We start from the raw sequence: 16,358 nt of genomic DNA, 5'->3' as shown, positions 1-16,358 counted from the left end.
GTGATCGAACATGGCAGCGCCCATGGGATCGCCGCGAAAAGGGCCAAACGGAACATTATTCGGCTCCAGCTCGGCGGTCGCCCTTGTCTCGCGGCGCACGATGCGAGGTGCGTTTGCAAACAGCCGCTTCTAATTCAATTATTTGACCATCTGCAGCCACAGAAGTTTCCATTTATTGTCTCGCCATTTCTTTGCGGCGGCAGCGAAATTTCGTTATATTGAAATAGCATACAAAGGCATTTCGTTATATTGAAGTTCTATATGCATCGTGTTCTATGGACAAGAGGTTATGAAAACGTAAACACTTCGTTATACCGAGAATTTCGTTATGTTGAAGTTTATTATAGCGAGGTTCGACTGTAGTCAGACGTGCCCCTCTAGCTCCCTAACGGAAGCGTACACAGTACTCTACTTCGGCCATGTGCTCCGCTGTTCGGGTTTCACTGGACAGCTATGTCATATCCGCAGTTACGGCGCACTGTGCAACGGCACTTGACCTGAATTGCGATATTTTCGCTGTAGAAGTTATTACAGTATGGCGTGCACCGCAGAGGTCCATGGGAGCGGCCGCTTCAGTCACGTGCGGACGAGGCAGCTAGCACCATCCCGACCTGTCGGACTGCTCGTTGCTCATTAACATTCATTGGGCTTCGAGGGGTAGCAGTAGTACACTATCGCAGGGACGCTATGCCTTCATGCTGCCTGGACCTGAACCGAGCCTTAAATTGTCTGTCATGCTGTCAGGTGACTGCCGCAGCGGCCAACCGCCGGTCAGCGTGGCTGCACCCGAGTTGTACCGCTGGTGGCGCACCGCGAGCTTATATCAGCTATGACGACTTCCTTTATATATAGCGGCTCTGCCATTTAGGTGGGCTCTACAGCAGTACGAATTGCTTTCTTTTTAGAGTACAGCTCTTGGGCGCCCGTTCCTGCGGCGAGCGTCGGCGTCCCTCGCAACCGAGCGCAACGAAGGATGAAAGAACGAACGCGGAGCGCAGAGGGGATGGATAGATGGCGATAGCGAATAGCGTGAGAAGGAAAGCAGTTGAGGACATGGCTAAAGCGTAAGAAAAGCGTAGTGCCGTGCAAGACGGGCTCTGAGGAATCGAGGGTTACGAGATGGCGCCAGAGTAGTCTACGTCGTCTGTTCACTATTCCATATATGAAAACAAAGCGCCGCATGAACCACGTTTGTCTGCAGCGGCTGCTGTGAATCGTGCCCATGCGCTGCCTCTCACGATCTCCCGATTAGCGAGGCAGACGCGCCACATTTCGCTGTTTGCAGCACGTGCCGCACGAGATTGTCCGCACCAGCCAATGTATCGCGAAATGAAAACACGTTACAGCGGCACTCAAATTTCGCATTAGGGAGTTTTGTAATTGTCGGTGAATTTTTTTTTACCGTCCCATCGTACACGCAAGTCAAAGCACCATGTGAAAAAAAGATATTTCGGAATGCAGAAGAAAATTATTCCTCGGAAGTTTATTCTCAAGCACTGACAAAAAACAAACACATTGTCGGCATAGTTTTGCTTTTATTACCACCAAACACCTTTACTCGGTAAGGCTTCGGCAGTAAAGGCTACTGAATGGCGTCAATACACTCCTTCTCGGGGACTACGTGAAACTAGGCGTGAATTTTTTGGAATCTCGGAAGGTCTCTGCTCACAGCGGGTGGGACGGGTTGGAATGCATTCTGCGGACGAGAGCAAAGAAATCGCAGTCACGTCGTCAATGATCCCGTGAACCCGCAATCTCGTGATTAATGCGGTTCGGTTGGTTTAACATGTGGAATGCGGGAGAAGAGGGCCTTGGGTAGGGTGCCTTGATAGCCTTGGCTGGGATCGCAATGTAAACATTCTGCTGTTACAGGCAGGGCGCCTTGATTTCTTGAGTGCCTAGGTGATGGACTATCCGTACCGACAAACACATGCAAACTCAAAATCAGCGGGGGCTACGCAGGAGCCTCCACAGCTGCACAAACCTTCAAGCTGGTCTCTGTCCGCCACAGGCGTCATGGATGATTTGTCTACTCAAACTCTGGCTGAGTGTACTCGAGAGACCTTCGCCCACTTTTTCTTACTGGACCAGATGTGCGACGCACTCCGCTGTTCGTATAGCAGCAGTGACATGACACAATCGAAAATGACTGGGGAGAGGGATCACCTCAACCTTGGGATCGCTACTGGTGCATAGATGCTAATGTGCTGTACACAAATTGTGTTTCTCTGTAATAATATGGAAGCTCTGTAAGGTAATGGACAAGTGAATGCTGCAAACAGAAATAACACTGAGGTTCCGTGTGCTTCAGGTCTTGGTCTTGAGGTTTCATGTGACTGTGGCAGTTTGTGGTTAGCAAAAATACTACGCAAAGAAGCGACTTCATTCTTTTCGTTATCCTTTACAACGCAAAAGAAGAAAGTCTAGGAACCACCCTGGTTTGATGAACATTTTTATTAATGAACAAACAAAACAATGAAACAGGTTTAAAGAGGAAAAAAAAATGGCTGTGAGATGCATGCCTCAATTCATGAGGCAAAAAAATTACCGACGATTACGTTACTTCCTAATGCGAAATTTGAGCGCAGCAAATAAGTCTCGACGGCGGCGATGAGCCTCCGCTTCGGCGGCGCGAACTGCAGGGTCTTCTCGGCGGCGGCGATGAGCTTCTGCTTCAGCCTCGCTTACTGCTGGTTGCTCTCGACGGCGGCGATGAGCCTCCGCTTCGGCGGCGCGAACGGCAGGGTCTTCTCGGCGGCGGCGCTTAGCCTCTGCTTCGGCGACGCGTACTCCTGGATCATCTCGACGGCGGCGACGGTAAGCTTCTGCTTCGGCGGCACGCACCTCTGGATTCTGACGGCGACGGCGCTGGGCCTCTGCTCTGGCAGCTCGTTTAGCAGCAGCAGCAGCAGCAGCAGACGGAGGACTTCCATCGGTCGTCTCGCTCATGGCTCAGAAAGAACTGGCAGATAATTTCGCAGTGGCGAACGGCAGCGGCAATTTCGGCTCGGGCGGTGCACATATACAGATCCGCCGCCACCGATCTGGCTCTCTGATTGCCACCGCACAGGGCGAACGGCAGCGGCAATTTCGGCTCGGGCGGTGCACATATACAGATCCGCCGCCACCGATCTGGCTCTCTGATTGCCACCGCACAGGGGTTGCATTGGAGGAGGAGCGAAGAAAGGAATTAAGTTCGAGCCGGCGCTTTGACAACCGGAGACTCGCAGGAAGAGGGGGGAGGGGGGCGGCGTGTACACCCAGCGGCAAACGATGGGGGCAGAAGCGCGCGCAGCAAGCGGACAACACGATAAAGGGAGGAGGGAAGAGATAGCAGCGACTGACTGATGCCGCTGACGCCGATAGTGAGTCAACCCCAGCTGCGGAGTTGGTTTCAGGGACAACGCCGCCGATGCCGACACAAACAATATGATACCCTCGCTTCCGCAGCGCTAAGAACCAGGTCTAGCCGTGGGAAGGTGGTCACGTATTCGTCGACGTGCCGGGGCCTACGTGAAATAACCGGCGCGTCGGCAACTGAAGAGCACCCTATCCGCCACACAAGAACAGGGGGGGGGACCCTTTCCTCCTCTTTCTGCATGGCGGCGACGGTGTTCTATGCAGTCACGTTATCTTCACTCTCTAGCGGCGTCAGCGGCATCCAGCGGTATCAGTCGGTCGCTGCTAGCGCTGGGGGGATGAAAGGGGGGCGGAGCTGGTTACGAGGCCGACGACAACGCCGACGACGACGCGAAACCCAGGAACGGACGCCAAAGAGCTGCGCTCTAAAAAGAAAAAAATGTACAGCGAAGATCCAGAAGTCAATAGCGGCTATGGCAGTTTATGGTTAGTAAGAAATACTGCGCAAAGAAAAAAAGTGTCCTTTTTTCTATTGTTAACAAATCTAAAAAGACTTGAAACTACCCTAGTACCACCAGGGTAGTACCACCGTACCAAGCATGAGCGCTTTACCACGTTGCGAATATGATGCCACATGAGGAAGGACCCGGAAACAGAAACAAGCGGAGCCAGCAGTCGAGCCAGTTTTCGCTTTGCTCTCAAGGTCCATCTCAATAGGTCGCGAAGCTTGGAACGAAAAGCGTGCCAAGACCTATCGCCAGAGATATCAGTTAGCGGTGCACGATTGAAGTGCGGCAAGGTGAGGGGATGGGGGACAAACACAAACTAGAAAGCATATGTGAAAAAAAAAGTACAAATATTTTGAATCAGAATACTGTCTTTGGAACTGTGGAACTTGGAACTTTGGAATGCGTCGGCGAGTCTATAAAAATTAAGAAAAGTAAAGATGAAAAGAAAGAGCGAAAATAAAGAAACAGAAACCGAGGGAGAAATTGAAGTCCACGCAGAAAAATCGGGAGGGGGCAGGTGTACGTGGGAAAAGAGCTCGAATGGTTGGTATATGCGAATTAGGGCTGAATAGAATATGAAATCCATTTGTAAGGGAGAAGCAAGCAAGAAATGGGAAAGGACAAATAAGTGACGTTAATAATCGAGGTTAGATGGCGGCATGGCGCGTGTTATGGATTTAATGATATAAGAATTTCTTGTGTAAGTTACAGGTCTTAGCGATTCGAAGCTGCCACGTCCCGACTTTATTCCTGTCCAGGGTAGTTAAACTTGTGTGAGGGGAGATTCGGCATATTCACTATCGAAGTGGAACGGAAATTAGTTCGTAATAAATAGATTCTGGGTTCATTGAATGTATGGCCATGTTCATTCAAGTGGTTGGCTACTGCTTTATATAAATTTTGTATCTGCGCGATGGCCATGGAGTCTTGTATGAACTCGTTGTCAAGTCTCCTATATGTATTGCACATCACAATTAGGCACATTCTAGTCAGCAGACTAGGTTGCTTGACGTGCAGGTGAAACTCGAAGCTACCTTGCCAAGATACTCCAACGCTGTACCATTTACTATTATGTTAGATTCGATATGTTTGCATGTAAAGCTCTTGGGGCGGCCACAGGCACCTTATGTTGGCTTCGTCCTTGTCCTTATTCTGGCACGTACATGAATGTCCTCGATATTATTGTTGCGTCTATAGGGTATCCATGGGAGGGGGGGGGGAGTAAGTTTTTCGTTGCTTGCGTGAATTGAGCTTGTAGGGTGTATTCATGGCTTGCAGCATGTATACGGTCACAACGAAGCACTTCTACGAGATATCAAGTTGTTTTAACGGCGAACAACACAGTAGCAAGAACTTTGAGTCACGAAATACGGTTTATTTTGCGTAAGGGAACTAACAGAAAAGCTTATAATCGGGCAGAAGGATAGTGCCGGGCACATATGCCGATTGTCCAAAACGTGGTTTGTGCCTAATCAGCGTCGGCTATTCGCGCGTGATTCGTCGAATATTGCACCGTCATCGCTGGTGCTCGCACGCCTTTAAGCATGCACATCTCTATTCGCGTCACGCGTACAATTTCATTACAAAAGGTCATCAAAAATAATCGACGAGAAAGTTCGAGAATGTTCTTATGCATGAAGGCGCGTCATTCACTGAACGTTAACTTAAGATTCGTTAGCGGTTGAAACGGGTTCAAAGTAAAGACAATACGCATACCTGTATCTTACTTGACATGTCATTGCTCGCATGGATGCGTTTGTCACATCAGACTAAGAGTTTATAGCATTAATTGGAGAGCAGGCCGAGTAAAAAGTTGCGACATCCGAGTGAATAAAAACTGCCCCTTTAAACTGAGAGAGGTTTTACTAGGATAAAAGAAGAAGTAAAAATTTGATACATGGAGAGCATACTATATAGGGAAGCTGCAGACCATTTCAATTTAAAAGTCTCACTACTGTCATCAGCTTAGATTATGGTAGTGAACAAATATTTTCGGTAAGCATACAAGAGCCAAAAATAACCAAAATATTAAATGCATTGAAAAAAATTTACAGGAAATAAATTTTCCTATGCATACAATGTGCCTTTATGTCTTCGTAAAAGCCCCTAAAATTATTAGGCAACCTGGCTGAAGAACCTAAAATAATAGCAGAGATTGCTTTTGAGTTAACAAAAAAAAAAAAAACAGTCCCTACTTCTTAAATGGTTCCTAATGATAGGTGTTTTCTTCTATTCAAAGAATAGAGACACCAATAGAATGGTTAATTAAAAGTAGTTTTTTATCACACTCCAAAAAACGGTTCCACAAAGCAATTGTCTATATAAACGAGGTGTCAAGAATTATGTGCGGATATTTGAAACTTCTAGTTACGCAAAGCAGGCACTCGTAGCCCATCAAGGTTTGTCTTGAAATTAGTTAAGCTACGTTCGCGAAAAAACAGTTTTTCAAACAGTGAGCACTGACTAGGACCTTCACTGTACTTCGAGATTGAACAAGGACAAAATTCTGGCGACGTCTTGTCTCGTAATTTCTAAAAAGCAGCATTTTACTGCCGCGTATCAAGCGTCAAAAGGAGCCGGTCTCTGCACACGATGTGTTTAGTTAGTTGCTCACGCCTGTGAAAGAATGTTAGCATCGTTTCTCTGCAAGGTTTCACTGTAGCGTTATTATACGAAAGCCGCGGGTGATTGACCTAACCTGCATACTAGTCGGAGTATTACGGCTGCTCACCGCTATGCGTAATGACGTGTGTGATCAGTTGAACTACGTCTCCAAATGAATTTCCACATAAGTAGCACTTATAACTCTGACACAGATGTTCATCAAGGGCTTCTTTCTCTGCGAAACTAAATCCACAACGCATACACTCATACAGTGTGTTATCCCCGTGCATGGTTTGGCGGTGATGACTGAGACCTAACTTGTCCATACAGAATAGATTACATATATCGCAAACGAAAGCTCCGTATCTACAATTCAACTTGAGATGACGATTGAGATTTCCTTTGGTTTTGAATGTTGTAGTACAACTATGGCAGACATGGGGTCTCTCTTCCGAGTGAGTGAGCTGGTGTGCACGGAGAGTCCATGCATTCGAGACTGATTTACCGCATATTTTGCATTCGTAGGGTTTCTCTTCTATATGGTTGCGTTTATGGATACTTAGGTGATCAGAACGCCGAAACGATTTGTCACATATTTCGCATTTGTACGGTTTCTCGTTTGTGTGCGTGCGGTAATGTCGAACTAGATGATGAGCCCGGTGGTACAGTTTACCACAGCTTTCGCATTTGTGGTTTTCGGCAGTACGGTTATGGCAGCGTTCTACAAACTTCGGCTCCTTCACAGATGATTGATCACGTGCTTTATACATGTGGGCTCTGTCGCCTGTGTGTTCGTTGGGGTACCCGTGTGAGGCATCCCGTCCGCTGGAAACATTGCCAGAGACATCGCACAACTCTTGCAGTTCTCTTCCTCCGCTTCCAATAGCATTCCTGCAAGTAGACGGACAAAGGAGCTCAATATGGTCGACTCTTTCCACAGGACGAAGAACACTTCTTGCCAATCCAGAGGTCGACTAACTGAATCGCGCGTTAATGATAAGGTGACTTGCTGAACCTGAGCGCTAACTTGCTGCATTTCATCTTTGCACTCTATTCGGGCTCTAGTTTGGTATAAATTGAACACGGCTGCTTTTGATTGCTGGTGTTGCTAAACTTGAAGATGAGAACCATCGTCGTTCAAGTTGCAAGCAATACAAAACCATGGTTTATTAATGCATAACCTACATAAAACAAGTGCAGGTGAGCGGAAATGCCTGGCAATGAATGTTAGATAAGAAACTAAGCCGGTCAAGACATTCAAAATACACGTGCGTCTTCAACACGATCAGATACAGCATTCAGGGAAAACTCCTGAAATGTGCCCCTGGAAGTGAGACATTTGGCAAGGAAAATGACTGTTTTGCGTCAGCTAAAATGTGTCCACGTTTTTAGGACGCCTTTTATTTTAAGAACAGTAAAAAAAAGTAGTGCAGCATGATACACTTCTCTAACATGTGAAGACGAAAGCTTACTGGACCCGTGGTAGTGCATTAAGGTATGGGATCGGAGGGATCAGCCTTCTTTTAAGACATAACGAGCCGCCGTGTGAAGTAAATGTATGGTGCAGAACAGGTCGACCTTTTCAACCACACATGCTTGAACCTAATGCAATACCTTAAGGTTCTTTCGTTCGTTCAGCAATTCACTTTCTGTCTTTGTTTCGTTCTTCCTTTTCTTTGTTCTTGTCTTCTTTGTTCTGTCGTTCTTCAAGGGGGCACTATTCGGGTTATTCCTGACAAGAATAGGCAGATTGACTCCTTGTCAGATATCATACGTCATAGCTCATTCCCTACGTATCGAATAGGAAGAAAAAATTTCCGGGTTCAAATATTTCTGCAGTCTTTATATCAAGTCATTTAACATTCCACTCGCATTCGAACATTCGATTGTTCAAGCCGAAGCCATGGAGCGGCGGACGCGCAGATAATGTCTTCGCCCGTGTGCAGTGAGCATCAATGCCTCAAATATTTGTTTTTTTGACGTACAATGGATGAAATACGCTGCCGGAGAAGTTTCCCTTTTTGCTTATTCATCTCGTTGTGCAAATATGCTTTACAATGTTCATTGCAATCAACGTTGACGTAAAAGAAATAACCTGTATTTCTCTCTTCTGTCCATGGCCGACAACATTTTTCTTAGTTAATTATGTCTGCAAGTGTTGAGTCAAGTCATTGTTGGTATGACATCTTTTGTAACTTTTAGGGAAGTAAAAAATAAAACGGCTTGTTGAGCAAAGATGCCTGCCCCTAGTGTGTCTTCGCTTGTCTGTTGCTCTTTTGAAATATGTACACTAAGCGCTATATGAACATTGTGCGCTATTGTTGCGGCAACCTGCTGTTTGATTTCCATATATTTATTCTTGTTACCGTTGTTAACACGAGTCATGCAACCTTATGGTGTGGTTCTACTCGTGTGGTGTTAACATGCACGTCGTTTCTAATCATACCAGCTTGGCCAGTATTGAGAGCAGATTATGTAATGAACTAGTTACAGCTAGCTAAACAAATACATAAATAAATGTTAGGACAAGTGATGAACAGGCCACGACAGAGAAAGTGCTGTTTTCGGATAACCCGTGTAGGTCTAAGCAGAATTTTTTATTGTATTCCGCGCGAATTCCGCGCGACAACTCTATCAAGCATAATTGTGATTTATGTTTTATTCCATGACAAAATTCTCAAATCTCTAAGTTTCAGAAAAAAAGTATTTAACTTGGCAAAAAATATACCTACCGAAATCCTATCAGCTGCATCTCTTGCAGAATGTATCAAATGGTACAAGTATGTACCACTGAAATAGCATATTTTAGAGTGCTGTCTTACACACATATTTAGCGCACTTTACCTTTGTTATTTGGTGCAGTTGATAGAATCCTGGCATTACTTTTATTGCTGATTTGAAAAGATGTAATTCTGACGCTTGATTTTCTCGCTTTTTACTTAAGTATATGACATCAGTCAAAAACGCAATTGCTCCAAATACACTAATAGTGCATTTATTTATATTCCGCAAACATCACCAACTTCCTCTTAAGTAGTTGCTCAATGCTGGTGCAGTGTGTTGGCGAGGAAACTGATTTCTCCTTTCCCATGTACCTAGGTAGTAGATCCTGAGCTAAAGCTTCCTGTTTACGCCAGCGCAATAGTGTGCGAACAGCAGCTGATATTGAGAATTTGAATCGTCAGAACTTCAATCCATCTCAAAAATTCGTGAGTGCAAGCATAACTAAGCCATAGACAGAATTCCCCCTCGTCACAGTGAGTAGCTCTATCGAAAGGAGTTGATGGAAAAGTTTGGCTCACCTAGCTTCGTTTCCCAATATGTCCGACGCTTCATCCATGTCCACGTAGCTTGTGCTGGCCACTGCGACATCCCCGCCACTGCTGCTGCTGTAAACCGGCAGTCGGAATCCGGTGCTTCCGTCTTCAGTATTGGTTGTGTGCCCTGAAGGCAGAGGCGCCAATTCCCCACTGTGCGACAAGTCACGAGGCTGGAGCATTCCACGATATGAACGCGCAGGAATCAAGAAAAAACCCTGACAGCTCTGCTGCCCTCTGAAGTGATCCTCATAGCTTAAGCAACAAACGCCTGAAAACACAACATAGTTTGGACGACGAAGACAAACATGTGTTTTGGGAGTTGTTCAATGTTCTATTCCGGGGTCATTTCTCCATAAACCGGCACTTGGTTGATATTGAAATACCTGATGTTTGTTTGCTCGCTTCTTGTAGCGCTTTGATAATGAGATGGCTCTGTGATAATCTACTCGGCATAAGACGTCGGTGCTGCATCTGATACAAGCCAATATAATATGCATGCAGGAACTAATAGCTACACACTAGCGTGGTGCTAATAAAAATGTTAATGAAGGTGAGTCACAGGTATTCGACGCTCATTCTCAAAGATTTCCTCACTTAATGCGGGAGCTTTTCGAAGATCATTCGCTCTTTTGTGTAATTGTGGTCTATTGGCTACAGTACCGGGCTGCTGTGCCCGAGACCACTATTGTGATTGTGTCATCGTGCACGCAATAATTTTGTTTTCATTTGAACAACGCTAGATAAGAATGTACATATCTTGCCTGCCTACCCACTTACCCATCTAACGCAAAGTGCTTATAATCGGCAACAAACCAAGCGTAAACGGGTATATGTACGTAGTCAAGCTCAAACACAAGTTTCATGAATGCTCAAATGATATTGCGCAACAAAAAACGACACGGACGTGAGAGGACGACACACAAAGCTCAAACTTTCAACTAAGTTTATTGTACCACTGAAACTGATTATATACACGTGAAGCAGTTTAGACCGCGCATGCGGTTACATGAAAATGATCTGCGCATTCATGTAACATAGTTACAGGTCATGTGATGCCGCGTCCAAGAAACTTAGTTCCTTTTCTGTGAGAGCCAGAGAAGGGAAGCTAACACACTTATAACCAAATTTGGGATCATCTGCACTTCAGATATTTCTCGGATGAGCTGCGTACTGCCACGGGAAACAATCGTGCATTGGTCCTCAAGAGGTTTGCAGCCATGATCGCGACAATGAATTGCCAGGAAACCACTGGAGCTATTTTTTTTACATTGTTGCTGTGTTCGCGGAGCCGATCATTTAGGCAACGCCCAGTTTGTCCGAAATATTGCTCGATCTATATCCCACATGAAAGCGGGAGGTTGTAAACCACCCGGTGGACACACTCGACGAACTTTTTGTGGTGATGCTTACTGCACTTATCGGAAGGAACGGCATTTGGATCCGTCAACCTGCAAAGCCTGCCGAGCTTGTTGGGGGCAGAGAAAACAACTCTTACATTCGCCCTTTGGGCCATCTTTTTCAAGTTATGGGATAAGCTGTGCATGTAAGGTATAACACTTACTTTAGGGCGTATGCCGGGAGGGCCATCGGCAACTGACTTCTGCGTGCTGGTACGCGCTTCTCTTAAAATACGTTCCGCGACAGACACTAGCACCACCCTAGGGTATCCAGCCAAGGAAAAACGTCGAGTTTGCTTTTCAAAGCTTACGTCCACTTGATATATCAGCAAGACTTGCTAAGGGCATTCTTGAAGCACAAACTGATAATGGCCCGCTTAACAAGCTTAGAATGTGCGGAAGAATACGGTAGAAGTGGCTTGTTGGCTCGCGGCTCATACGACCAACACGTGTGGCTGTCCTGAAAGCTCAGCCGAAGATCAAGAAAACGAAGAGACCTATCTACCGGCAACTTGCCCGGAATTCTGCTCTCATTAAGTTCATGAATGCGCCATCCAATTTAGTTCGCTGACTTCCGTGACTTCAATCACCGTTGCGCATTTAAAGTAGCTATTTTCACCGTACGTAAGTTTCTGTGCCATTGGTGGAATGTTGAAACCTGAACGTCTTGGGAAATTTAGTCAGTGATTCTCAGATTAGATGCCAGGCAAAGCTAATATTTACCTTCAAATGGCGAGCTCTTTTTCTTCGATTAACTTTACATTTTCATTAGCACAGCGAGTTCAGTAAGGTGCGAGCGGATTCCAGCCATCTTGGCTTTCAGATGATAAAGGCGTTTATGCTTGGGTCTTGCGGGCGGAGCTTGCACTCCAGTCTTAGGTAGTCACCAACTATTGAATGAGGCAAAGAATTCTTAGCAATAAAATAATTTAACCGAAGCAAGAAACGTTTAGATCAACCGAATACCTAAAAGTTACACGAACGACATTTCCTCAACCACATCTGAGCCAGCGGCGATATTATTTAACATTGAGGACACTGTAAACGTCCCTTGGTGGTCATAGTTAATCCGGAGTCCCCCACAACGGCGTGCATCATGATGAAATCGTGGTTTGACACGTAAAACCCCAGAATTCATTCATTCATTCATGCGGTTTATATGCGTAGTGCTTCATAGCAAACGCTACAATCTTCAATCACCTTGAACGCGAGGTGTGGTATACTAATGGCTGAAAGCTCTCCCGCACTTACCGGAGACACTGGATGTGCCATCAACCGTGTGGTACTGCGTGTTCGATTGGCCAACACTGGTAGTCTCAGGAAATCTGAAACACAAGACAGATCTTCACACGGACAGTAAGACCTAAGTTGGTTAACAGTGGTAACAAAGATTGTAGCCGAAGCCAATATTTAGAAAAGGGGTCGCAACTGACGAGGATAGGTGCCCTTGTGGAAATGTTTGCGTCCAGAATCCTTCAGGTAAACAGAGATATCGCATTGAGGCAATATACTGCGATCCACGAGATTGAAATGAGAAAGGTCTTGGGCTAAAACGGAAGGTGGTAACTGTTATGTCTATAGCATGATATTACAACTATAATAAAATGAAATTATTAAAATAATAATAAGGACCTCCAATGTGCGCGATGAATAACATGGCATGACGAGGAGGACTGGCAGAGGAGACTACAGGTGTTTTTCTTATAGCGAACATTCGCTGATGCCCTCGCCGTTACACGTGATATCCCTAGCACAGTCCAGGGGAGGCGGAAGCCATTGCGTACCAAGGCGCCCACATTCTCTGCACGGGAGGCTAAATTTAAAAGAATGTGTACTTTGATATCATTAACAATAGGGAAGGCTTTCTTACGAGAAAAAAAAAAATGGCAACATTACGTAATACATTACGTGGCATTGTTACATATTTCATGTTATTTTTCTGCCCTATATGAGGCTCAGAAACTGCTCAACTTAGGGCTTAGAAAATATTTTCGTGTTTTCGCTTCTGAAGCGTATGGTGCAGGTGAAACTTTAAAAAATAAAAACTAAATGCTGCCGTTTTATGTACCAAAACCACGATCTGATTAGAAGGCAAGCCGTAGTGTGGAAGTACCAATTAATTTCGACCACATTTCTTACTGCCTGCGTACCAACGTTACACCGCCCAGGTTAAAATATGGGGTTTTACGTGCCAAACCACTTTCTGATTATAGGGCACGCCGTAGTGGAGGACTCCAGAAATTTCGACCACCTGGGGTTCTTTAACGTGCACCTAAATCTAAGCACACGGGTGTTTTCGCCCCCATTGAAATGCGGCCGCCATGGCCGGGATTCGATCCCGCGACCTCATGCTCATCAGCCCAACACCATAGCCACGGAGCAAACACGGCGAGTACCGGTCAGGCAAACATTGACATGCTCTGTTTCATTTTAAGCGCTTTCTCTCAGATGAACATCTTGCTCCTCACTATCTTGATACGTTCCACAAGGGGGAGTGAGTAAGCAGGTAGCCAACCAGAAAGTGTGCGTTCACGTGTAACAGGTGTGCAACATGCTGCCTAACTTTTTTTTACTGTGTACATGGCCAGTCGCGCTCTCGGAACTGTTACGTATGTCAACACCAGCTCCTCCTGCCTAATGCTCCAAGCTGCTGATGTAGTGCTTCCGTCAGGCATTGCAAGAAGCCCTCCCCCGGCAGGGATTATTAAGTACAGGCGTGGCTGTTCCACGGGTTGCCATCCCCGCTGGCTATGAGTTGCTTTTCGATGAAATTTTTGTAAATGCGGGATTACCTGGCGCCGTCATATAAAATGGCTGTTGCTTGCTCTATGCCAGGGCGACTTATGCTGGGCCTTCCATGATCGATACTGGTGCTGGACCCCAGAAGCAGGGAACTTGTGCTTGCATTTTCAGTGACACCTGTATGGCACGAAAGTACAGCAAAGGTGTTCATTCGCCGCAGTGGAAGGGGAATTCATATGAAAAGAATATTTCATTCTGACACATGGTGCGAGGGGAATAACATAATGGTACAGGAACCATATTGCAGTACAGTCGTACGCGATGCTTTTTATTTCTGAAACTCCGTCTTAATTCCACGCAAGAACTTCGCGGCCTTGAGGGAGCCGAGCAGGATCAAAATTATTACGCTCTATTTCATAGCACGGACGGAAGAGGATAGTTTTCGAAGGGAAAAACAATAGGGCGGCTTTTTGCGCAGGAAACTCTTGGCCGAATATATTTAGTGCATTATCAAGTAATAAGCGCATTAAACACGTGATGAAGTTCTTGCTTTTTTATTAACTATTATAACGAGCAGGCGGCAGAGCACGTTGCAGACAAGGAAAAAGAAAAAAGTCAGAGGACACATTTCAATCAAGGGATTACAATTCTTTTGAGTGAAGCATGCCCAGAAATTATCGACTTCCTATGACACATACATGCGCCAGTCATCGATGTACTCGGCTTTCAGAAACTGGTTATCAGAAGCCCATTTAGTGACTCCTGTAGCTGATTTTCCTAAGCACAGGCTGTAAGCAGTGCGTGTTTAGCAGCTCACTACGAAAGCGCGAACGGCTTCCTTACGTCCCGGTGTAGGCAGGATATAGACTATCATACGACGGTAAAAAAGATTGCGCAATGCGCATGTGTAAGAGTCATGTTGCAGACACCAGTTTAGATTGGAAAGCATTACAGAAGTGTTCATTCACAGGACAATGCCACTAAACTGTGCAACAGAAAGCATCACAGCCTTTTAAAAGTGCGTACTCTATAGTTAACGCTGCAAAGATTGTAGTTAGGGGCACATCTTCCCTAACTGCGCAGGAATTGCCTGAAAAAAAAAAAAATAAAACGCTAGAGATTGAGAACGCCAATGGATGCTGGTGAACTCTTCTCCTCGGGACAACCAACTTCCTTAGTGCAATTCGCATTAAAGCAATGCAGGGACATGCCATATTGCTGAATGAATACACCTTGATTTAAAAGATGAAGCAGTGTGGAGGGGGGGGGGGGGGGAGTTGAACAAGAATGCTAGTCTGCTTATTACACCCACACGGCACAGTCTACACCTTCAGACACCACAGAGTAAATATTAAGCGCGGCTTCTCAACCGCCGCACTAAAGTGTGAAGCTTTAGCATGTCTGACATGGAATGAACTGCAGTGCTCTTGCATAGGCGTATATTTAGGGTGCTCATTTATTGTCCAACATTCTTACGATTATTGGTAGCCCCGTTAAAATCGCTACCTGCATCAGTCAGACCTGTGCAGGATACTGGAACGGTACTGGAAGAACGAAAATTGCATGAGGTATCCAAAGAATGCTAATCACCTCAGAAAAAAAAAGTACATTCTGCATGGCGGGCCAGCGTTTCAGCATGCGGTTGATATTCTTGTTACCAAAGAGCTATAAATTTGAGGTAATGGCACACTCAGCGGAAATCATAGGGTGCTATGGATCTTTCAACCCGATTAAAGTTCCTGAAAGTTTCGGAACCATATAATTTGGTTAGTAGGTAAAGATCTATAGTAACTTAGCACTGATAACTAGCCAACAATGTTGGGCCTCTTTGCGTTACATTTTAATTAAATTTGTAATACTTATGCTGCTGTCGTTGCTTGGCCTCCTTGGCAGAAAGGAACCAAGAGTTTCCTTATCAACTGTTTTGGTTTGCCCCAAATTGTATGTTGTAACTGCTGCATTCGGCCGCACCGGGACATGTGAGCTGCTCGTAACGTGCTATAGGTGAGCAATGCTGTCCCTTTGTCGAAAACGTCACAGTAGCGTCATGATCCACCAGTATAGGCATCTGAAACGCCACCCTTACTGCAGATCAAATTAAACATTTGAAAACGCATGAAAACATTTCTTTGTCTAATAAATCTAATAGCTTCAAGGAAAAATTATTATGGTGGTAGCACGACAAACCCACCAAGAGTTCCTTTGGCCAATAACGTTGTATACCAATCGTCGCGCACTGATTGAAATTACGAGTGGCTAAATGATCAGAGTATGCAATGTATTATGTTCTGGGCTTCTGACACGATAAGCTAGGAGCGTGCCCCTGCAGTTCAGCAATAAGAGACTTCGTTCAGAAACTTGAACTGCATAGCTTTTGTACTAACCTCCATGTATTCACATCAGCACGAATTTATTACTATGAGCAG

The 16,358-nt window shown here is 45.5% G+C and overlaps 1 protein-coding gene across 1 annotated transcript in view; it reads right to left on the bottom strand.

The window, feature by feature from the left end:
* Positions 1-6,129: 6,129 nt before the first annotated feature.
* LOC129381311 (uncharacterized) overlaps positions 6,130-16,358 on the bottom strand; it is a 36,745-nt gene continuing 26,516 nt past the window's right edge. The window contains exons 8-11 of the mRNA XM_072289046.1: positions 13,983-14,109; positions 12,442-12,515; positions 9,776-9,917; positions 6,130-7,364 (exon numbers count right to left, since the gene is read on the bottom strand). Of these exons, the coding sequence (XP_072145147.1) occupies positions 6,587-7,364; positions 9,776-9,917; positions 12,442-12,515; positions 13,983-14,109 (1,121 nt within the window). The 3' untranslated portion in view covers positions 6,130-6,586. The remainder of the gene's footprint in view (positions 7,365-9,775; positions 9,918-12,441; positions 12,516-13,982; positions 14,110-16,358) is intronic.

This window comes from Dermacentor andersoni, chromosome 1, assembly GCF_023375885.2.
Source record: "Dermacentor andersoni chromosome 1, qqDerAnde1_hic_scaffold, whole genome shotgun sequence".
Lineage (NCBI taxonomy): Eukaryota > Metazoa > Arthropoda > Arachnida > Ixodida > Ixodidae > Dermacentor > Dermacentor andersoni.
Note: the sequence above shows the minus strand (reverse complement) of the source record. Positions and strands in the feature narration are given on the sequence as shown.